General features: G+C 40.5%; 1 protein-coding gene across 7 annotated transcripts; it reads right to left on the bottom strand.

The window, feature by feature from the left end:
• Positions 1-224: 224 nt before the first annotated feature.
• Positions 225-23,746, bottom strand: ACOT9 (acyl-CoA thioesterase 9). Of its 7 annotated transcripts, none has more exons than XM_074905848.1 (16): positions 23,312-23,746; positions 21,744-21,835; positions 20,134-20,160; positions 17,178-17,223; positions 13,386-13,556; positions 13,255-13,292; positions 11,012-11,095; positions 10,306-10,409; positions 9,118-9,191; positions 7,072-7,139; positions 6,006-6,117; positions 4,760-4,850; positions 4,196-4,281; positions 3,404-3,491; positions 3,094-3,244; positions 225-2,840 (listed from the first exon to the last, which is right to left on the bottom strand). In XM_074905848.1, the coding sequence occupies exons 1-16, from the start codon at positions 23,323-23,325 to the stop codon at positions 2,782-2,784; spliced, it is 1,305 nt and encodes a 434-aa protein (XP_074761949.1). In that variant the 5' UTR covers positions 23,326-23,746; the 3' UTR covers positions 225-2,781. The 7 variants fall into 7 exon arrangements, with proteins under 7 accessions (XP_074761949.1, XP_074761969.1, XP_074761979.1 ...); XM_074905868.1 differs by lacking the exons at positions 20,134-20,160; positions 23,312-23,746 and adding exons at positions 15,226-15,315; positions 16,024-16,072 and having other exon boundaries at positions 21,744-21,804; XM_074905878.1 differs by lacking the exons at positions 20,134-20,160; positions 23,312-23,746 and adding exons at positions 15,226-15,292; positions 16,024-16,072 and having other exon boundaries at positions 21,744-21,804.
• Between the last annotated feature and the right edge of the window lie 623 nt (positions 23,747-24,369).

Raw genomic sequence — 24,369 nt, 5'->3', positions numbered from 1 at the left:
AATGGTTAGTCACTTACAGTAGTGACGAATGGTCACTGAGTTGCAATGTAAACTCAATATTAATTAGTATGTTACTTTAATTCTGAATGTGAGATCTCAGAACCATTTTATCACACACAAAGATATACAACGATGTGCATAAATTACACCCTTGAACAAAGATACGTTTAGCCTATTATCAGAGAGCGGAACAATTTGGAGTGACCTTCTCAGAGTAAAAAATATGTGAGCACATATTCTATGTCTTTCTGTTTATTACTGTATATATTTTATATCTTTTACATATGTATATATACACACACACATTCTGTATGACTGTACATACATTTCTATAACTACTGTGATTGTGGTACATGATTAAGTTATCATGAACTTCAACAGCACAGTAATTCTTCTAAGCATCTTCATTTGCAGGATTCGTTTTCTTCACTGTGTCCAGAGGTTCTGATGACACACCTTGACCCCTACTCTATTAACCTCTTTTTCTCCTCTCCAATCCCTTCCCGAAGGTTGAATTTAGAAATTATGATAAATTCATCTTCAAATACAGCTGAAAAGGCAGTAGAAAAAGAACTTGGTACCCCCTTAACTTTAAAATGTTACACAAAAGTGACCCAGGTAGGACCACTGGGTCAATGGTAAAAATCTGCAGATAATCAGAAGTAATACATAGTTCTGAAATAGATCCCTCCACTTCCTGCCTTCCTACTTATTTTTTAACAGCTAACAGTGACCAATGCAGCAACAGGGAAAAAAGCTGGGGTAGAATTTCAGTTTGTTTATTTGTGTGGTCAGTCAAGTATATTGAGATTCCAAAGAGTTTTAAAAAGAAGAAAAACAGAAAATACAATATATATCCACAATGTCATAATCATTAAAGAAAAAGATTATATCATCATACAGACTGCATCAGCACTGGAGCATGGCTAAAGAGAGAAACTCCACGTAAGGAACCAAGAGCTTACTATCACTGTGATGCATTCACCTGATCTGGATCAGGCAACACCCTTGTGCCTCTACTGGAAAGCTATCTAATTTACAGATAAAGGCAGCCAAATCTAAGAAAGGAAAGGCTGATGTATGACATGCTGGTTTTTACAACGCTCACCATCCTGACATGAATAGCAATCAGCTGTTAGGAGTCGTGACCTTCATGCTATTCCAGCACCAAAGGAAGCTGGTCCTAACTGTGAATGTCTTAAACTTTCTTATGCAGAAGTAAAATTTCAACATGTTGCTTTATTTTATCAACCTGTTTCATGCATCTGTGCTGGTTCACATGAATTCTACTTGCTGCTTCCTGATTTCAAAAGATTTTAAACCTAGCAAGGAAGCCAGAGTCTATTCTTATGTATTATAAGACATCATATTTCATCCATTTAACCTACCATTGAGTCCAACTACTACTCTTTGGGTGTCTTGATGAGACAGGGTATCAGTCTTGATTTGAAGGTACCACAGGTCCAGTTTTGTGCTTGTGACTAATCATCCTCACTGCTAGAAGTTGATGCCTCCCATCCACTCACCTTCCTAATTTCAGGATGTTGAGCTTTATCTGCCAGATACTGGAGATTATTAAAACTTTATCCACCACATCAGAAGCACTTCAGTATCAAGTATTTTCTTCCTGTTACTTATTTGCCATAGTTACGTCCCCTCTGTGGTGGGAAGCTACTCTGTCCTTCACAGGTAAACTTGACAACCTACAAAGCTGTGCAATATTCATGTTTCATTACAGTCTACCATGGAACCAGACAAATAATCCAGCTGAGGAGGCTGTCCTCTAGCTGTATGATAAAAAGTCAGTGCGATAAAAATCCCCCCACCATTCAGCAGCTGACTTGGGAGCTGGTCAACACAGATTCTCTGGACCCTAACTCCAGCATCAAACATAACCATTACCATTTTAGCAGCATTTTACCTTTCCTGCTCCCAGTCCCTAACAAACCAAAATGCTATGCTCTGCAGTGCCATTTTCCAGTCCCACCCAATCTCACCAATCAGATCTCGACTCTACAGACCATGAGAAACAATTCATTAAGGAACTCACTCACAGTTACATAAAAATAAAAAAAAAAAAAAAGTTAAAAGTGGCTGGCAAAGACTGGCTGTACGCAAACAGAATGCCTGAAGAGACCATCTGGCCACCTCATTTCACGGCAAAAATCAGTTTCCTCCCATAGGAACGTCCAACTATCCAAAAGAGGAGCTACAACGACCTTATAAAATCCCAGCTGATGGGAAACACCTGCTTTACACTGTGCACACACTAGTAACTTCCAAGTTTATGCTGCTGCCCAGATACATGTGTCCTTGTCAAAAAAAAGACCCTAAACCTAATTTACACAAAAGTGTAGGTCAAATGAATTCATCTGTGTGTATCTACTTATGCACACATTCTTCTGATAGAACTTCTATCCCTTAACAGGGAAACACAAAACAGAGCTGCTAAGGGAAAGAAGGCAGATGGTGACAAGCAAAGGTTGCAATGAGATCTCTCAAAGCAGACAAAGAGAAGCTATCTAAAGCTTAAAATTGTATTTTTTCAGCCTTTTTTCCTAGCATCAGCATACAAAAGTAGCTTTCAGCAATTCCTAGTAGCAGAGAATAAAAAATCCAAATATATGGAAATACATAAATAGCACTAAAAAGGTGGGGTGTGGGGTTTTGTTTTGGGGTGGGGTTTTTTTAGTATTGCAAACACCTGTCTGTTAGCCATCTCTGGTGACAACTCTTTCCAAGACAGCATACTGCTACACTGCTGATGCAGCCTTCAGCATGTCAAATGTCTTTCATGATTGCAGCAAAGTGTCGTTTCCCATCTAAATACAACATGGACTCTGAAATAAGGTGGAGAAAAGGGAGAACCACATTAGTAACTCAGTATCAGTACTGCAGCAACTACACAGAATGGCAAGATTATGAAGCAATCCACACTGTTATCAAAGCATAAAATAAATGTGGCTTGCCATGAAATCCTGTTAAATTATTCAAATGCCAACAGTCCACCTACTAAAATGACCAATGTTCCAACAGAAAGCAAGTCGTCTTGTCCACAGAGTTATGATGACAATGCATTAATTGGATACTTGCCTCCGTAAGTTTTGGGGACAACCTGTGGGACCTCATTTTCTGATATAAACGTAAAATGGAAGATATTTGTTGTCTGGTGCTCCCTGGTATCTGCATCATAAACTTCACTGTGTACTCGAACCTGGATGTAGTTTTTTTCTGTGTAACAGACCTGCACAGTTAAGATAAGAGTTATAGTTTGTAATTTATCACTGGCACTAAAAAACTTACAGACTTCCTTACACTGTTTAACAATAAAAGTCACACGCTCTCATAATGCACTGTTCATTATCAGTGATTAAAAGTCACTACAGCAAAGTTTTTCTCCTACCTGTCCAGAAAGCAGTAATAAGGATCCAACTTCAACTGGCCTCTGAAACATGATATCGTCAACAGATACAATAAAAGGTCTGGAACTCCTGAGCAAGAAAAAGAGACATTTCTTCTCAAGAATAATGAGGGTGTTTGGAGAAATTTAAAATATTTCATTGTCAGCATTTTAATGAAACCTCTCATGCAAAAAATACACACTCTCTAAAGATACATTATTGCATCATTACTGTATCTTATGACTTACACTTGCTAGGCAATCTTCATGCCATCAATGCTTAGGCCTCAATTTTCCAAGCACTGAAATAAAACACTTTCCATCAGGCTATGCATGCTCCATTAAACCTATGTATATATCTTTGTTGGGTGATGACCTCAGTCACACTTTTTAAGCACAAGCAGTTACTGGAAGTTCAGAAACCACTCCTCTTGTGTATGGAATGAAAAGATGTAATATATATTTGATAGAATGTCTATTTTATATGTTTAGAAAGAAAACATATCTTCAAAAGTCAATCTCAATAACTTGGTAAGATTAAAGAAAACAGAAAAAGGATCTATCTTCTATCTTGACATGCAATGCTTAAAAACCAAGCTCCAAGGAGCAAGATGCAAATCTCTTCATAAATACAAACAGATGCTCTAAGTAAAATAGTGCTGTGCACTAACAGTGCAAGATCCTACTAGATAGCTAGGTCTTTTCTATTCATTAGATTGGTTAGCTTGACTTCCTAACCTACGTATATGTGCACAGGGCTCTGGATTATATACATATTGCAGGCCTACAACTCACCCATAGCTGCAAGCAGTTGCCCATCCCAGTTCAAATGCCTTTCTCATGAGAAAACCCCCAAAGATTCTATTGAAGATGTTCCGTTCCTGTATGTAAGGGAAAAAAAAAAAAAAAAAAATCGAACTGCTGTATTACATATATTCTATTCATTGTGTTGAAGTCTACACTTCAGTTCATAGCATTTAACAGAACTCCCAGCATCCGAACGTATAAAAAGCACTACTGAAATATATATGCAAAAATCAAAATGGTTGAGGCAACTTAATAGGAGTTCATCCAACTCATCTGACAACGTAAGATAAAAACTCCAAATTGTTTCAGCAAGTAGAAGTCCAACTTAAACACTGTGCAAAGGAATTTCTTTATAGAAAATGAAAGAAAACAAAGTAAAAATCTTCTATTTGCAGTGGCAATCCATACAGATAATAAAAAAATGGCAAAAGAAACCAAGATCAAAATACATTGCAAGGATTGCAGAACAGAAACAAAATAATGGCTTGACTAGTCTTACAAGACAAATCATAAGTAACTGTTTCTGTAATTCATTCATATTTTTCAAAATACCTGAGGATGGCAAATCTGTAGGCCTTTTAGCTTTGCATCTTCCATCCACACTGAATTGGGTGGTAATTTACGACTCCGGAAACTTACTGTCCTTTGGAAGAGACAATAAACTTTATAGCCCACATTAGCAGAATTCAGCAAGTCAAAAATGCACAAATGGCAAATGCAGACATACACTAAAAAAAAAAAAAAAAAAAGAAACCACCAAAAAAACCCCCAAAACCCAGAAATGGTATCACTTAACACTGTTACAACTAACCTTGAAGCCTTATCTAAAATGATACTCTGATTTGTTATTGCAATAAGCCTACACTCTGCTCTTTCAAAAACTTCTGCTAATGTTTAACCTTACGTGAATGAACCAGCTTGAGAAAGGTACGTGAAAGAAAAGATGAATCACGACCACAAAGCTCACACTCTGTCAGAAAAGCCTTGCTCTGTTTTTTGACCCATAATATGAATTAAAAGCACACAGTGAACTAACAGAGTAATTCAACATCAAACATGCAGATGGTTCAAGGTTTTCAAATCCATACAGAATGCATACAAAATACACCTGCCAATTTTAAGGGAAAGCATGTCTCAGTTTGGTAAACAGTTTTGAAAATAACAATTGTTTAATGTTAGTAAATTACATAAATTATAAATTATCCACAAATACAACATTGCACTAATGTTATTAGGCACTGTTCTATCACCACTGGCACTGGACAATTTCACACAAATTGTTGTTCTCATACTTGAGAAGTATGCCAACAACAGTCCCCCCTCAAATAATGTTGTCAGGTATTATATTTAAAACACATTGCAAGGTTACCCAGTCAAAATATGGCCAATTCCTTCCCTGACAGGTATTTTTCTAGATATCATGGCAGAAAACTCCTTGAGTATGCAAGTCACATGGCTGCAAAACCATTCCATTCCCTTACTTGGTTAAACAACATTAACCTTTTTCCTCAAGATTATTCCTAACAGCTTGCTCAGAAGCTCTTTGTGCTTACACTATCACTTTCACCATCTTGGCACTGCTAACACTTTAACAACAGACTCTTGTAAGAGATGCAGACATCATATTAAAGTTTGCACCTGTGTTTCAAATAAAATGCCACTGAATTTAAATAGTTAAAAGGGAAAACAAAATGTGTGTGTTTATTCCATGCTACTCTGTTACTAAAAACCACTCAAAAGGCACATTATTTTTCTCTTTCATAAGACTTCAGTCCTCCTCCACCCCTCCCCTTCTTGCCTTGTGTCCAATGTATTAAGGAATATGTCATGAATAATTTTCCTTTCTTCTGCAGTGGGAGCCATTTTCAGTAAGGAAGCAGTGCTGAAATCAATCCTCTTCAGCTTGTTCACTAAACGCACACACAAAAAATCATATTACAGTTCAAAGAAAAAGGAAAAAAAAAATCGGCTTTGCTCTCAGATTTTAACCTGGAATGAGCTATCTCTTTCCTTTTTCCATTTTCCCCCTGTAAGTTAAAAGCTGTAACTTCACAGTCCCATAAATTCAAACAGAAGTTTGGCTTTTAGAATTGACTGCAAATTAAAAATAAGGCAGAAGTTCACTGTTACCTCACCAATGTGATGAAGACATTTTATACATATTCTATGACACCCACCCACCAGTCCTACAGAAAACTTAAGTACTCCCCTCAAAGTACAGAAAAACATATCAAACAAGAAACCCTACAGAACAAACAATCCTCTTCAGGTTTTGCGAGTGGTACAAGAACGTAAATTTATGATAGAACTTATCACCACAGGCCACACTGATGGAAATTTTAGCTTAAAAGATCTTCTGTTCAGTTTATTCAGTTTTTAAAGTTTCTCTAATTCCCTGATTTAAAATTCCAGCTTGAAACAAAAGAAGATGGAACTACACACTCCTTCCCTGGCTCTCCCCCTTTCTTTTGGAGTTTCCTTCCAAAAGGAACATGGGACCCCAGACAGGTACGGAGCTATGATGCACCTAGTAGACCCACCACGTGGGCAATCAATCACTCAGAGCACTAGGAAAGCCTGCCCTGCACTCAGATCTGAGGTGCACTGAGCATCCTGGAAACAGAGGGGTCTAGTGAAGGTGCAGAGCACATCAGGAGCGCCCTTGTCTGTCAGTCTAGCCAAAGAGTTTCCAAGAATGTAAGAGCCTTTTAAACTCTCTTGCTGACAACATGTGACAGAACAAAAATCTGTTTTTAAACAAATTAGGAGCATTTGTAAGTAGCAGAACTTCTGAATTTTACTTCCTTCCAGCTATTAAGTTGAACCTGAGGCAGATGTGCATACTACCGGGAAATATGACATACATTCTCCTTGCTTGAAGATTTCTTCCTCCTCAGGGCTCTCAGGAACAAGTGGATTAACAAACGCTGGCCTATGGACAGGAATTTTTTTTTAAGTTACAAACTTTACAAAAATTTGTCCTGTAAATATGTTATAACAGTCTTCCATTTTTGCTTACATAGGCAATACAAGATGAAAAGACAAACTTCAGGTTATATCATAGAAATAAATATATTATTTCATAATGTGCAGCTGCCAACACTATAACACATTGGTTTAAACTCTGAATAGGCAGTTGAAGTAATCCAACCACTATACAGTATAACTGAGAAAGAGTAAGTGATAAGGGGTGAATCCATGCTTCTTAAAGAGCTAAAACTGTATCCATAGATTATAATGAAGATTATTCAAGCAGAAAGCTGTTTAGAAACACAGCAAATGAAGATGTGATGATCTAGGATAGTCTAAAACAGATATACAAAACTTGAATGGTATCATTCCTCCTGGAATAGAAAGAGCACAGTGCCGTAGCTAGCAAGCATTCTTATAATCTACACGTTCCCATGACAGCCTTATCAACAGCCAGAAGCTGTTTACCCCGTGTACCACTTATCAAAGAGAATGATATGAGGCTGCTTTGAGCACAAATTTGTATGTTTATTTTACTGCACAAATAAGTTTACTCTAAACTCATTATACAACATTTAATTATTTCTTTTCACAAAGAAAGTCAAATATTTATTTTCAAGAGCCATTCTTCCCCATAATTTCTAATTTCTATTTTTCTGTTTTCCACATTTATACAAATACTCAGAACAATATACATATATACGTACACACACACAAATATCTGCTGAACAATTCACCTCTACCCCAAGCATTTACTCAGGCTGGTGACAAGAGACATGCGGAGAGGATCTTTTCACTTGGAACAAACTGCTCTTTCCTGGTTTGCTAAACCTCTGGATTTTGGAGACACACCAGCTTCTTCTCCATCGCAGAGCTCATTTGCCCTCTTCTCAGCTCAGGACACATTGGCTTTCGTGTCCAAGCCCCAGGCTGCTGACATGCAAGCTTGCAATGGTCCAAAAGCCACACGACCATGTTTCTGTGGCACTATAACCAATCCAACATACCCTGTAGTCCTCTGAAAGGTTTTTACCTCACATAGAATAAATGCCCTTCTTATATGGACAGAATGCTTCCAAAACACAGCTGGCTTGTGGCCAGCTGGCTTGAAGAACAGCCACTGAAGCTTGTATCTATCTGCACAAGTCCATGTAGGCTTGTCCTCAGTCAATCTGCGAGTGTATAATTCCATCAGATTTTATGTAATTCTTTTGCAAGCAAAACCCCTTCATTAAATACAGGCAATTATTTAAATTAGTTAGAAACAGAAAATTGTTTATTACTTTTGCAGGCTATACAAGTAAGAGCTAAGAAATACAACCAATTTTTCTGGTGCTGGAATCATAAACCAAAACTGAAACTGAGCAGCCTGTTAGTTTAATGACCAAGAAATTACAGAGAGAGTAAACCCCAAAAATAAGAAAATTTGCTGGCGTTTTTTTAAGTTCTGTGGGAATACTTATCGGTTCCATGTTACTTACATAAGCAAGTTTTAGGCTGAATTATTCTGACCTATCATGTATCTATTAGGGAATTAGAGTACTATTCACTCAAAGACTATTTAACCATTGAAACTCAATCTTTTCCATTTTTATGGCAAGAAGGTAATTAATTCTAACAACTACTAGATTGCAGGTAGGTTTCTAGCAGACTCACTCAATTCTGCGTTCATCAGACCAGTTATTCCGGCACAAACAAAATCTGTTCAAGAAAAGGGTCAGATCCCAAGAGTAACAACAATTCCTAGTGTCATCTCACTGCTGAAAGCAATGCTCTGAAGCTTGCTGCAGGAAAGTAACACTTGCCAGTAGAAAACACTGACTATGTGATCTATTTATCACCTACACTGTATGGCCTCTACACATACATGGCAAGCTGACATGTTTGCTATTTTCACCACAGCAGGAGTCTGAAAATTATTTTTCTGTCCTACAAATTACCGTTTATTCTCTGGATCCCGGGCCACCATGACAAAGGTTGCATCTAACACAGGGCTGTAATCACCATCATGTAGCTAAGAGAGACAGGAAAAAGTTGTATTTTTAAACTCTATAATTGTAAATGTGTTTAGCAAGCTATTCAGCTGACATCAACTATGCCATCACACTGTTAATGTCGTTTATTTTCATGTTCTGTCATCCCTTACAAGATCTCTCACAACAGGTCGAAGAAAAGGAAATAACACAAATTAAAACTCTAGTTTCAGGAATGCTGCAATGTAAACATTAAGCAGGGAATGCTTATTGATTACTACCTTCAGTTGGAAGGGGAGGAAACACAGGCATTGTAAAAGGACCCATTTACCCTTTACTGTGAGAAATGTCAAAACATTTTTTGTCAATACCAAATTGCCACAAATGCCAGCATTGTGAGGAGTTCTGACAGTAAAGGTGTAACGTTATTTTCTACATCAGAGACTTTACTTAAGGAGACCAACTGAATAAACAGAGATTTACCTCTTTATCTGAATTATAGCCACTAACACCACTTAAGTGTTTATAGCCTATCTTTGTTAGTCTAACTAATTAAATTGACCTTTCAGTTAACTAATCAACTGACAGTAAATATTCAATAGAAATGTTAAGAATTTTTAAATTTAATTATTAATATTCCTTCTGTTTACTGAACAGTGTAACCTAGCTACCCTTCATTTACTTTCTAATATTTAGTATTTAATAACTTATTACAAAAATTATGCTACACAGTAGATAAGATGAACGCAAGAGATACAATTTAATACTGAATCTGAGTATCAACATTAAAATTTATAAATTATAAAATGAAAAGGTATAAGGAAAATAAAGTTTTTCAAAAGCAGGGAGAAATTTGTTTATGAACATGCAGAGCACAGACACCAATTTTTTCTGTAGGGAGTACTGTGTTGCAATTTAATTACAAAATGCTGGTTAAGAAAAATGCATCTCTTGAAAGAAAGATTAGCAACAGAGTATCTTGCTGCACCTAGACTACTGGAAGTCACCTCCGTCTTGAAACACAAGGGCTGTCTCAGGTCCTTCAAAAACAGTTATTCTAGAAAATATAATTTAGATTGCTAATGCCATCATCCAGAATTCCCCTTGAAGCACCTCATGCCTGTCATAATATGGAGAGAAGTCACAGGAACTAACCTGCAGCATGTGCATCTTCACTTCCATTGAGGTCCTCCCAACCCAAGAAACATTGCCTGTGAATTTGATGTCACAGTCTGGATATATAATCTTCTTGCACAAATCTACAAGACAAACATTAGAGGTTACTGAAGACAGATCACACATCTAATATTAGAAAGACCAGACACTCTAAAACCTTTTTTTGTTCTGCAAGTGGCAGCACAGACAAAGACAACCCAGAAGAGAGAGTTGTTGCAAGGGACCACACTGCTAGCCTGCAGTTTCTGCCTTTTCAGATGACTACAACCAGAACAGGAGGAGGAAGCAGGCACACAGGAGGCAGACAGACGGCAGACTCACAGAGGTGTTCAGCAGGACATTCGACACAAGCAAGGTCCAACGCCACCAGAACAAACACTGTTCAATAATGCAACTAAGGAAACTCACTTTCCAAAATAAAACCAAACACAGAAGTGCAGGAAGCATGAAAATTGTATTTTGAAGGGAAGGGAAATACAAAAATGGTGAAAAGCATCTACAAAACCCTCTTCCCTCCTCCCTTCAACAAAAGCCACAGTGCTGAGTTCAAAGCCAAAACAAGATGTAGTACACTAAACAGGAGAGTGAAGAAATTATCCTCAGTAACAACCATGGGAAGGCAGTAGCTGCTGAAAGAGTAAGGCAAACAGATGAAACCATTTCTACTGACCAAATTGCCACTTACTGATTTTATCCACCAGAGCTGTAACTATTGATAAGGGAGACCTTGGCTGCATTTCCTGCTTGGTGTGAGTGTAGCAAATAAGAACTGTGGAGAGACCAAAAATGGAGTCAGCTCTTTAACAGAAACCTCAGTGGAGCAGATCAAAGTCATCTTTGTGAAGCATGAGGAGTACCTGCAAAACACAAACTGAAGAATCATACTGTAAGAGTGCACACAACTTCCACATTTTCATGTATGTAACTCACAGGATTGCTATTAAAAAACCCACTAATTCAGCAGATGTCTCAGTTATCTGCGTATTTACATGCCACACAGAGAAATTCAGCTGAGCACTTTAAATCAATCCATCACTCCCGATCCAATGTAATCTCTTCCCTCTACCCTACAGCCCACTGTCTCAGATGCTTCCTACCCTCTATTTTGTCATGCAGGTTGTCCAAGGATATGTGATGAGGACTTATTTTCAAATTCACCTTTAAAGAGGTGCAGATTAGATGAACTGTGCCTTACAGGCATGAAAGCACAGTCAGAGGTATTCATTATACTGTAATTACTACTAGACAAACCACTATTTAAATTGATTATCTGTGCTCATAAGAGCACATCCAAGTAAACGTGCTCCTTAGAATAATACGAGGCTGCAAAGATTTTTTTTTTTTGCAGTATTCATACAATTTTCCCTCAACACAGATTTACATAGTCAAGAGTATCTGTTTGTACTTAAGGAGAGATAAGAGAGAGGGACAAATTCTGTCCTTCCAGGTAATCTAAGATTTTTTTTTCCCTAAAATTACTGAAGTCACAATTCTAAAAACTGTTATGCCTATCAACTCATGACATCAATAAGATTAATAAGAGTCTGAATGGGATTTATCCAAATCTTATTGCCAAAGACAAAAAACTAGAAGTCGATCAGACCTTTATGCAGTACATCTGCCAGATCACAGAATATATTGGGGCAGGGCAGAAGGGAGATGAAACAGTACATTTTCTTGTGAAAACTACTGACCAGCATCCTGAATACTGTGTTATTGGGACAGAATCTTGATAAACCCAAATCGATACATCCCCAGTGGAACTTACTGAAGCCCAGTACGACTACAAACAAGGCAAAGACATTCTGTGCCGCAAAAGGAAAAACTTAAGATCTTCACAGATTTCCAGGGAAAACAAACAAGGCACAGAATGAAAAACAGGCTCATCTCATCTACCAATGAAGGGTAGCCAATAGTTTCAAGTTTCCTTTTCTAATTCAGGACAGGTACTGAAACCAGTATCTTCTACATCCCAGAAATAAATATAAATTATCTAGCTATCTTGTCTATCCTTGATAGACAGGTGACATGCATTCACTTGTTTCTTTGTCTTCTCAGTCTTGCCCATCTGGATCCACAGAAGGGCTTTCTTTCCTGACCAAAAAAAAAAAAACAAACCTATTCTATTCAGAACTTCCTGTTAATAAGCACTTACTCTTTGTCAAAAACCTCCGTTAAAATGCTCCCAACCAGCTACAGAACTCTGATGAAGAAGGAAGTCAGCTGGTGACATTTTAAGGTAAAAGTATATCTGAGTTATATAATATTAATGACCTAGCTCTTATTTTATCTGCAAAACAAAAGTCAAGGATCTTGACCTTTTAAAGACCATAAATAAATGAAAAGGAGAAAAAAAAAAAGCCAACTCATGAAACAACTGAGTTGTTTTTACCCTTAACATCAATTTGGAGACAGAACCCAAGAATCTGTATCAAGTGTTTTTCATCTGTTCTCAACGGATACATTCTGTTCTTTCCAGATTATACTCTCCTTTCCCCAAAGGGAAGATTAAGATATCTGCACCTCCCTATCTGTTAGGTTTTGTGATTTTTTTTTAAAGAGAAGAATCATATGTTTTAATTTGAACTAGTGCACTCTGCAAATTTTCTCTGATTTAATATCCAATGCAGATTAATAATCTAGGATCATTTCTCAGTAAATTATTCTTGTAGTTGGTCCTTTACAAAATTGGCAGAGGCAAGAAGCTGAAGCTGAGCAATTTTGCTTCCGTCTGTTCTTTATCATCCTTTCTTCTCTTTCAGCTTTGGTATCTTTCCTTTTTTTCCTCCTCCTTTGAAACAGCACATCGATATGACTTCCTCCCTCACTGATGTGTCTCCTTCCCTCATATCAAACAGTGCTCAATAGTACTCAAACTCACTTTGTCTGCCCTGCTTGTGCATTCTTTACAAGGGCATAGATACATACCTCCTAAACTGTCAAGATCTTCAAGTATCCTTCCAAACCTGTAAGATACGTTTTTGGACAGTTAAATACCTACGTACATAGAAAATGAAAGTTAATGCTTTCCTGTATGTGTAACACGGTTGCTTCGTTACCTTACACTGTTGTGTACATTCAAGTACTTTTCTCTTATTTCAGGTTGACTTCCTAGAGGTAGAATAACTTCCAAGTAGCTATCCTTCATTCTCCTAGGAGGGAGATCTTCCTGTTGTTTTGCCAGTAAAGTATGAAGAGCTTTTCTTTCTTGCATTGCTTGCACATGATCCCTGGTAAGAAAAAAAAACCAAACCACTTCGTCTGGAGTATGACAACAGAACTGCAACCCTAGCTAAAAGATGGCACACTGAAAATTATCAAAATGAAAACAAAAAAATAGTAAAAATAGGAAGACACAGTGAGCGTGCCTTGAAAAGAAAGTGAAATGCACATGATGAGATATACTAAGCAAAACTACTGCAGAAAACATAAATAGTTTTGTGTACAAGTGGCAAGCACATACTTTGCACAAGAGATGATCTGAATGCTACCAAAATGGTTCCCCTTGAAAAGAACAAATCAGATGTAATTTAACCTATGAGGTTCTGTGCATATGCATGTCTTCCATAACTACCGTATCACAACTCTTCCTACAGTACCAATTTTAAAGGACTGACTGTCAACTTACAATCTCTCCCAAGAAGTAAAGCAGATGTACAGTGTCAGTTAGTACTAACAACAAAGCTAACTAATCTGCTAAACATGCTATCATCCACAGGTGAGTTCTCCCTCTCCAGCATTAGTTCATACAGCATACACTTGATCAGCAAGCTAAAACAAAGGGAAAATTAATCTATTTCTCTCTCTCTTCCTACCCAGTCATCTATTGACTATACAGCAAAGTTATAGAAACAACACAGAAAAGGAAGCACTACCCCTTCAGAGCTGCTTTTCCAGCACCACCAAGTCAGAGGGGTTGCAACTCTCACAAGGGAGTAAGGGCCAACTTACTGTCACTTCCTTCCAATCTACCAAGTTGGCTCCTTGCACAGGTATGTATAACAACCTTACCCAAGACTCTCACTGACCTGTGCCTCCAGTATTCCCTCCCTTTAAAAGTGCAACCTGACTGAATGGAGCAAGTATTTTATAACATCCCCAGAATCGACAACAATGCATTAAAAACCTAAGGCTTAAAAATGTAACAGTTCCGGTATAAAGCCAAGAAGTATGCAAAACTATGAATCCATCTCATAGAGCAAGAGAAGACATAAAACATTATGTAACAAAACTTCATTTTAAACTTGTGGATGCATGCCATTCATTCCGTAGTTCATGCTGCATTGCTGAGACATGAGTGCCACTGTGTTTAACAAAACCAATTTTAAAAAATAACTGAAAGAAAATGACAGAAAGAACCTTTTCACTAAAAAGAAAATTTGTCTTAAGATTTGACTTTGGATGGATTCTGGGTATTAGACATTTAAGATGAAGACTTTTTTGGCTTGAGTTTTATTTTTGGAAAAGTAAAAAGCAGTCACACTTCAACATATTTATATTCCCTCTTTTCTGTTTCATAATTTTTGGGGAACTAAGAATAATCCATGATCAAAGAGAGTAAAAGTCTAGCAGAAAATGTCAATTAGTTTTGTTTTAAACATGAAATATGGTTTACCCCATCCGAGCAACATGATTACTGCACAGTTCAGAGAAAATAGAAACACCCTCCTCCAGGGGGTTAGTGTTTGAAGTTATGTCACTGCATAGAAATAGAATATACTGGATGACTAAGGAAAGACGCAATGTCCAAAATTATGTACTTTTATGCTTTTTAAAAGATTTGTTTCCAAGGTCTTTCAGTGAAAGGTTTAAGAGAAATTAATTAGAGAGTAAATCAGTAATTTGTCTACAAGAACAGAGAAACCAAAGAATGAAAATTTAACTATATCCCGTTTTCACCAGTCCCATCCTGGTTCCTCTGAGGTCAGCAGCAGAACTCTTCTTGATGTCAGCTTCAGAATGTATTCTTCAACATATGGAAGTATTGGGCTCAAGACAATAACATTTTTCAACAGATAAATACTGTTACACACTGCAGTACTAGTCATAGTACTGCAGTACTAGTCATACAGTAACAATACTTCATCTAAGTATTAACTAATACCTACTCTAAACATTCTGAGAAACTGCATTATTGATTTCTGAAATGGCCACAAATCTATCTAGATTACAGTTAGCAATGAACAGATTAATAATTTTAAGTACAACTTAAGTACAAACCCAGACTAAAAATATAATCAAGATATTTCTTTCTAATACAAAATGCCACTGGCCTTTACAAAAGAAATCATGAACCACAGTTCCCTTTTAGCAAAATTAACAGCCAAAGGCATTCCTCCAACATGCGTCTCTCCTCCTTCCCAGCAATTCAGAGGTATCATTCCTTCCCTAGTTCCAATTTTGGGACCCTATCAAGCTATTCTCTTAGGTTTGTCCTTTTTTAGTCATTCTGTGGCCTAACTCAACTAAAGCACTGGCTGTTCAGTCTCCACATGTATCAATGCTTTGTCACTCCATTTTAAAAGTGGGATCTCAAAGGCTATATGATCCATGTCCTCCAAACCTCTCCATATTAAACTCATCATTCTCAAGCACTCCCGGCTATGGGCTCCCTGGCTTTACTTCTTCATGGTAGTTGAAGCATACAGTACTCTACAAACCATTTCTGCTGTATTTTATACAGCATAAGGGACATACCTATCTCAGAAAAACAGTGCTGTGATGATCCTGGCTTCAGTCTGCTCTCCTTCCAGTGTGGGAGCAGTGGGGAAAAAGAAATGGACAGAAAATCAAATTTGACCAGAGCCCCCTAAAATCTCAATCCTCAGATGGTACTTCCATGTGGTGCGGTTCTTCTCCATCCATTCTGGGCTGCAGAAAAGGCCTTTATAAAAGTCAACTTCTAGAGCCCTTTCAGCTGACCTACTAAAAATTTCAAGCGCCCTTCTGCTTAGATCTAAGCAAAAATCAGCTTCCCAGATGCAGGCGTTTTCTTTAGTGTGCCTATAATCCTGTTTAAATAAACCTTGTCAGAAGGCCTGGACACATCAGACACTCCACCCATGCAAGCCTCTCTCATTTCCCTATCAGTGGACAAAGTGTGAAAGAAGTGCACAGCAAACACAGCCACAGCAAATTAACAATCAATACAATAACTATGTGACCAACCAAACTGCAGTATAATTCCCCCAGACTGCTATATTGCCTTTTTCAGAACTATTAACAGTAAAGGATTACAGTCAACTCTGGCTTATTCAATGTAATGGAAGGGGAGGAAGGTCACCTGAATAAAGCCAAAACATCAATTATTTAAATTATATGCAAATTAATCTAAAATTAAGTTACAGCAAAGAAAGAAATGCCTGAGATGCTCCTGACTAAGGAGACACTGATCCCAAGTTGACAATTTTCCAAAGTGACATAGGTGCTGTCAGGCCATTTGTAATGTGGCCTGCTTCACACTGAACCAGCTGCCAATGAATCCAGTGCAGGATAAATCTACCATACGGGTAATCCACCTACACATAAATCAAGAGGTAACAGCAACATAACACTTCCAGCCAGGCTCCATAGCTCTTAAATTTCCATTGGGTTCAAAGCTAATGGGAGAAAGTTGTAAGCATCAAGATCACATATTTTGTTCCTTTGGTGTTTAAGATCTTCTGCCAGAGAAACCTCAGAAGTTTGTGATTCATAAAGTAACAATTCAGAAACCTTGTTTGAATTACTTTTTAGCTGGATCTTTTTTCTTCCCCAGTCAGCAAGCTAACATTGTTAACTTCCACTACCACAATGCTGAGTTCTACCTGGGTTTCACAAATAAAGTAAAATACATTTAATGTACACTGTACCTCCAGTTGGTAGATGCTCCCACTATATCCCTCAATCTGCTCCGCACTGAAAAAAAAAAAAAAAATCAAAGCAAATCAAGCTTAGCTCTGCAAGTGATGAACATGAGGTTGCCTGGTGTAAAAGGCACAATCCTCATCCCAGACCAGGAAAATTAAGCAAATTCATGCAAATAGCAGCTCAGGAACAGAAATTTGGCCAATTACTGAGGCTGTTAGTAGGCATATCACAATAATGGGTTGAGTAACATGATTCCGTAGCTTATTGTGTATAGCCAACAAAGAGTGTTTGTTAATGCAGTCAAGAACCTACAGTGCTAATTAACGGCTGAAAGAGCAAATTGAGATCAGATTGAGGAATTTTGATGTGAAAATATTTCAGCCTAAACACAAACAAACTGTGGAGATAACACAAATCAGAAAGTCATAAAAGAACATAAAAAGGAACAGTGCAGCTGGGAGACGGGGAATGAGAAGAGTACTATTTAAATAATTTCACCCATGAAGGCAGGTAATGTCAGCAGACTGGCTGTTGTCAGCAGGGTTTTGTAGCCTAAATTCTAAGCACTCTCAAAGAACACAGTGTTAAGACACTGAAGCCAGACCTATAAAACTGATTCCGGCACTGTTTGCACCATCCAAATTAACACTAGATCTGCACAAGTTTTTCCTAAATTTTAAGAATACTTAAGTGTGCTAAGGTCCCATCAAATATATCAAACTGCTCCATCACTGTTAGGATGGTGAATGTATGCTGTTTGGAAACACCTGAAAACAAGCAGCAACAATTCTCAAGCTCAGAACAGAAGTTGAGAATTGTATAGTAGGGATTCCTTGCTTATTTACAAATATTTTTAGACAAGGGGGTTCAAATATTAGGACAAAATAGTTAGGGACACATCAAGGAAGGGCTACCCAAAAAAAATCCAAAATTTCATGGTAAAACAGAAAGAGGGCTGCTGGTGACTCACAAGCTGATCATAACACTGAGTAACTTTTGGGTTATTAGACATCATCAGGCTTGGCACTTTTCAAGCTAAATGCCCAGTCAGAGTATTCACAATGATCAGCAAGCTGTCCTATGAACCCTGCAGTGAGCAGAGCCTGATTTCCTAGGTAAATCACATACCCCACTCTCACTCAGATCCACTCAGCTCTGCCTCCCTCCTCTCCATACAGTCACTTCAGCTTCTGCTGCTTTCCTACAGAAGTGCCCCACACCATCACTACTGCAATACCCCCAGACTCCCCTTTCTCATTCCTTCCCCTGCAACACCCTCAGCTCCCATCCCTACACTCACAGCCTGCTTTTGTTTCATCTGCCCATGAGATGTGGTTAGCCCAGAGGCAGGCAAGGGGCTGGCTGCCAGCAGCCAGCACACAGATCCTAGCCACTCGCCAACTGCCAGCAAACACCACGGTCCGGGGCTGACCCCAACACCAGCTCTGGCACCCTAACAAACCTCTGATTTGGAAGACAGTTTTCACAAAGCTTGTGGAAACCACGTTTCTCTTCGAGATTTATGCTCATCTATTTTGGCTGACATCGAGCAACAAAAGGTTCTGGAAGAAGGAGACAAGAAGATAAGCGGACAAAGACAAAATAGACTGCTTAGGCATCAATTCTTTAGGAAATTAGGCTAAAAACATGTCTTGGAATTAGAAGAGTTCTACTACTAATTCTAAGAACAAAAAAATTTTGCACAAAAGAAACTGATTGAAAATATAAGGTCGATTTTTTTTGGAAGGGGGGAAGGTCTGAAAGAAGCAGCAGGCTTGTTTACAGAATGGGTACTACTTTCCTGTTACTCATACTCCACCTGTGAAGCTGCCATAGCATACATTGGATCAATACAGTGTTAGCAGAAACACTGTTACAGCTTCTAGAAGACAAAACCTCAATTTTCCAACAATGTGCAGACTGTGCTGGGATGAAGGGAGAATAAACAGCACTTTTCTCTGTTTAAACTAAGTTCATCTTCCTTTTCAACTCTAAAGGGGTAAAAAGCTCTGAAAAAAATCTCAGGTCAAACCTGCAAATATATATACACCATTAGACCCATTTAATACTTCTGATTTCAATTTTAAGCGTACAAGTAAACATTTGCCAGGGTGAGACCACATAGTTTTTATTTTAACAATAAAAGCAACAAAGCGTGAAAGTGTTTCCAAGCTAAATCTAGTCCATTTTACAGGCTCCTAAGTGCACAGCTGGTTTTTTGGGAAGTCTTGGGAAGACTGTATCACTCTTCTAGATATTGGTTACCTTACAGCAGAAATTTAAGTAAGTAATTCAGCATAAAAATCCATAAACTCTTTCTCTTTTCTTATTTGGCAAATGTATTAAACACGCAAAACAACTACAGCAAATGGTTTATCTGTAGTTATCATTTTGCTTATTTCACAGCATATCCTAAACTGTAATCAGTGGATCGTTAATGCCAGAACAGCAGGGTCTGAGTTTATTTGCACTGTGTTGTGACGAAGGACAAGGGCAGCAGTACAAGATTGATGCATTTATCTCTGACAGTGAGATCTGTCCCCCCTTGTGCTGGTGTCTCCCCAGGCTGTATCCAGGTTCAGGTAGGCCACTACGGTGTATTTTACCACCAGTTTTGGTACAGACCTTGGTCTGGAGTTCAGTGAAAGATGCAGGTACAAATGTCAAAAATGAAGCTAAATACTGCAGGAGTTGCTGTGCAAGAGATTTTGTATCCCACAAGCCTCTTAGAAAGGTGTTATCCGGCACGCCACCAGAAACACAGTGTGCTGCCAGAGATCTAGTACAATAATACTGCCACAAATAAGATCACAGCCATTCACTGAAGGCAAAGAGGCTTTAAGCAAGTCGACAGAGAAGAATAATAGCATTTTTCATGAATGCTAAAGTAAGGAAAAACAGTAGCTAAGTTTAGTGTTATAGCAAATATTAAAATATGTACAGATTACCACAACACACCATTATTCACATGAATGGGTAAGTGTCCTGTGGAGTGGAAAACACATGTCAGATTAACAATTAAAAGAAACAATGCAAACAACATCTAGTAAGGAGTTACCTGATTATTCTACCTGCTTGACTTTCACTTACGCATATGTTCCTTAATTTTAGTCAGCAGCTGTAGGCAACCTGTCCTTGCCTCATTTACAGTCAGTACTTTTGTATTTTCAACCGAATTCATCCTTTTCTTCAATGCCAGCTTTCCAGTTCCTTTGTATACTGACTCTATGTAGTATCTGCTTGCAATGTAATTCCAATCTGTTTTTCAAACTTGGTGCTACCATTGTATTGTTGACAAACACTATTAACTTTGGAAATAATATCTGGAGCATTTTTTAGGAAGCGAGATGAGAGTTACCTCAGAGGAAACTTCTAAAGTCCTGCTTGGTGTAGCCTTTGGGGGAACCACGGAAGAAATGAGGGCATTCACAACTGGGACCCGAAGTTGTGAGGAAGCATATGGAAAACTAGCAAGAATAAAGTATTTGGTGTTTTCTGAAAGCATGGGTACCAAATCAACACAAAATAGTTTACGTATCAGCAAAAGTTTGTATAACGTTATTTAAATGTTACAATTTTAAAACAGAAACTCAAATATTTACAGTTACAGTAGTCCAAAAAATATGAGCATTCCTTGGAAACAAATCACAGGCAAAACCAGTATGGCCTCACTGCTTCACTATTTTTACTGCCCTTCTAGGTGGTAACATTATCAAATATCCAAATAAAAGGGAGGAGTAGTATTTGCAAATATGAAATATTCTGTATCCTTGCTTCTCTCCTTTAACCTCACAGATTACTATTTAATAACAATAATGAAAAAAAGTTCTCTGACAATGAATAACCCTTATTTTCTCTTTTACTGGATAATCTGTGGTTTCTATTTAGAGAACAAAGGGGAAGATTTCAGAAACAAGCAGGACTTCTTGAAGAAATTATTTATACTTGTCTCCAGCCCTTTCCCTTCTCCCTTTTTTTGCAGTACATGGGATTAGAATGGGATTAGAATGCAAGAAAACTTTTTTAAAAGCTTCTGAAACAGGAACATTATGGTTTATTACTATTAGAGCACTAAAACAGTCTTTCAACACAAAGGTCTATTGTCAAGAGCATTTTCACAAGGCAATGCTGCTGATCTGATTAAAAGGTTTCTTCAAGTTTACAAAATTAATGGTACTGACACATTAAAAGTTCTGTAAAACATTATTTCCACTCAGTTCCTCCATTTCTTGGCCATTCTCTCCAGTTGCCATAATACCCGTCTGGACTATGTTTACTTCCTATCTAGAGTCAACCTGAGAAGCAGTTGTCCCTCCAGAAAATAATCAGAAAACGCTCTTCCAAGACTAAAGAACCGGACAAGCCTCTAAATCTGCATGATTGTGCATATTTGTTGCCATTAATCTCCAAACATACACAGTGATTTTCTGCTACTTCCACATTATGAGCTTACATTCAAGGGCATGTTCATTATCCAAACCATATTAACACATGAAGGGCCACCACCTCAAAGAATAAACTCCTTAGAAACATTGCTAAATCTTCCAAAGTACAGCCAATTACTTTACCTTCAGACATGTCGGGAAGCACTGGAGAGCCACTGGTCCCAGTAGTGAGTGTCCTAGCCAGAAGAGATGGAAGCTTCCTCATGATGCACAACCTATAGGCAGAACAGAAGAATTTAGTGTCATCAAAACCAATGCCATCAAAATAATTTAGGATTAATTTTTGGAACGGTGCTGATTTCTTCAGAAACACCGCTCCTTATTTTCAGCCTCATTTTTAGAACCAGATACAATCAGTACGACAGTTCATGCCCGCTGAAACTCCAACTGATACCTGTCCTTATCTGAAAACAGGAAGGAAGAATAATTTGCTGGCGGTAACTGTTCTCTTCACTGACTATTCAGATGCCCTGGGACAACCAGCTTAAACCAAACTCCAGTTTCTTACTCCATAGACATCCTAACACTGATGGGATCTGTGTGCATCTAGGAAATCATCCATGACCCTAACCATACACTTCTCCTCCACTTGGCTAGTGTGCACAGCGGTGGAATACCCCAAGAAGGATAACACAAGGCCTCCCACACAGTCCCATTCAGCTAAGCCTGGTCTTCTCCTCCATGGCTTAGTACTGCTGCGACTCAGAAAAAGCCCAAAGTGCAAGATATAATCCTTTTAGCTGTGCAGCCAAAGGGTAAACCACAAAACCCTTCAGAGAATGTCATCCACTCAGCAATTCAGTAACTGTTCAACCAGGTAGTAGCCAGTGTGACTCCTCCACTGTGTAGTGGTACCACAAAAATACACAGAGCATCAGCAGGAGTAAAACCCCTCCTGACAGTTCACGGCATTTTCCTGACAGGAACGTGGGTTGCCTGTCCCTTCGTTTTCTTCAGCTGAGGCTGGGGTTTCACCTCAAAAAAATAGCAAGTCTCCAGGCTCCAAAGGAAAAGAAGGGCCATGTACACATGCGTCTATATATACATCCCTCACGTACATATCATGTGCACATAAGCTTCCTCTGGCTGCAGGTATACCGGGAGTACTTAAGGGAGTAAAAGGGAACACACACAAAAAACCCCTCAGAAGCCAGCAGTGTGTCCTACGCCCCAGACAGGACATGAATGGCAGTGGGGAAAACTCCGTATAAGGGGCACAGCTTCTTGGCTCGTGTCTCATGGCACAGTCAGCAAACGACTCCCCGCTCGGCCCAGCCTGCGCCCCGGCAGGACCTCCCCAAGCTGGGGACATTCAGACGCGCTGGGGGACGGGACAGGCGCTCCCCCTGCCCAGAGGGGCCAGCACTGACACGGCCAGGCGCCATCACCGAACCCGCGCTGCCTCCGCCGCTGCTTCAAGTTTTAGGGTGCCACGCCCCGACATCGCCCCGCCGGCCAACGCGTCGAGCCTCCCCTCGCCGCAGAGGGCTGGGCAGCCGCGGAGCGAGGGTCGGGGCGCGGCACCGCACCCCCCGGGGCAGGGCGGCGGCCCAGGGCCCTGCCCGCCCCGGCACCGCCGCGGGGAACCGCCGCCTCCCCGCCTCGGGGAGCGGCGTCTCCGCCGGCCGCGCCCCCCCTCCCCCAGCCCCGCCGCGGCGGGCAGGGGCTAAGCGGCACGGGGGCAGCCTTACCGGGTGGCCCGCATGGTGCTCGCCGCCGCCGGGGCCAGGGACGGAGCCGAGGCTGGGGCAGAGACCGGGGCCACGCCCGCCCAAGGCACGCGGGGGGCCGGGCACCGAACGTGCTCCGTGCGCGGCCCTTCCGCCGCGGCGCCCCGCAGGCAGGGCCGCTCGCCGCCGGCTCCCCCCCGCCCCCCGGGCCCGCCGGGCGGTGCCGCTGGGCCCCGGCCTCCGCCAGCGCCCGCGCCTCCCACAGCGGGGCCGCGCTGAGGGGCGGAGGTTGGGGTCGCCGTTCGGCGTTGGCAGGGCCGCGGCAGAGCGGGCCAGCGCTGCCCGCCGGGCTCCGCCTGAGGCTCGCCGCTGATCAATACCGCCGTCGTTTTAATTTTTATTTTTAAATAAATTACTCCTTTTTCCTTATTTTTTTTTTACTGTGTCTTGAAGAGGGCGGGCTCGCGGGCGCAGAGCGGGGCGTGCCGGGGCACCGGGCCCCGGTCCCGCCGGCCTCCCCCAGCCCGGGCGGCGTAGGCGGGCGCTCGGCGGGACCCGGCGGCGCCGGTTCAGCCGCCGCAGGGCTGCGCGCAGCCGGGGCACGGGGGGCCTCGGCCTCCTTCCCCCGGCCGGTCACCTGGTGGCACTGTAAGGGAAGGTAACGGAGAGCGCTGGTATTTTCTAGGGAGGTTGACGAGAACACTGCCGTGTGAAATAAGCCGTGCGCTTTCCGCAGACGAAGAATCAGCAGATCTAACTCAGGAGAACTACTTTCATTGCTGGGGACTGCACAGCCTCAGAGCAGAGAGCAGAGTCGGCCTGCGGCGGGGTCCGCGGGCAGCGGGGCAGGTCCCGGGCTGCCCGCAGGCGCCGTAGAGCCGGTGAGGGTCCGACATGGAGAGAACCCGCCGGCCGCGGCGCCCGCACCTCCGAGGGACTTGGCTGTAGGTGACCAGGCGCGGCCCGCGGCTTACACCGACCGGCACGGGTGTGGCTCTCGCGGGGCCTTTCAGCTTGCCAGCAAAGTGGTGCTGACAGGAGGTACGGCTCGGCAAAGGCCTTGTTAAACGTGCCTGGCT

The sequence above is a fragment of the Athene noctua genome, chromosome 1 (genome assembly GCF_965140245.1).
Source record: "Athene noctua chromosome 1, bAthNoc1.hap1.1, whole genome shotgun sequence".
NCBI classification, from domain to species: Eukaryota; Metazoa; Chordata; class Aves; order Strigiformes; family Strigidae; genus Athene; species Athene noctua.
The sequence above is the reverse complement of the archived record's forward strand: the minus strand, read 5'-3'. Positions and strand labels throughout refer to the sequence as shown.

Bases quoted from the DNA above. Each gene is read 5' to 3' on its own strand.
- ACOT9 (XM_074905848.1), bottom strand. The intron at 10,410-11,011 runs GTAAGTGGCAAT...TTTGTCTTGTAG, and splicing joins AGCTCTGGTGGATAAAATCA to ATTTGTGCAAGAAGATTATA. The intron at 6,118-7,071 runs GTATGTCATATT...GTGTGCGTTTAG, and splicing joins AATCTTCAAGCAAGGAGAAT to TGAACAAGCTGAAGAGGATT.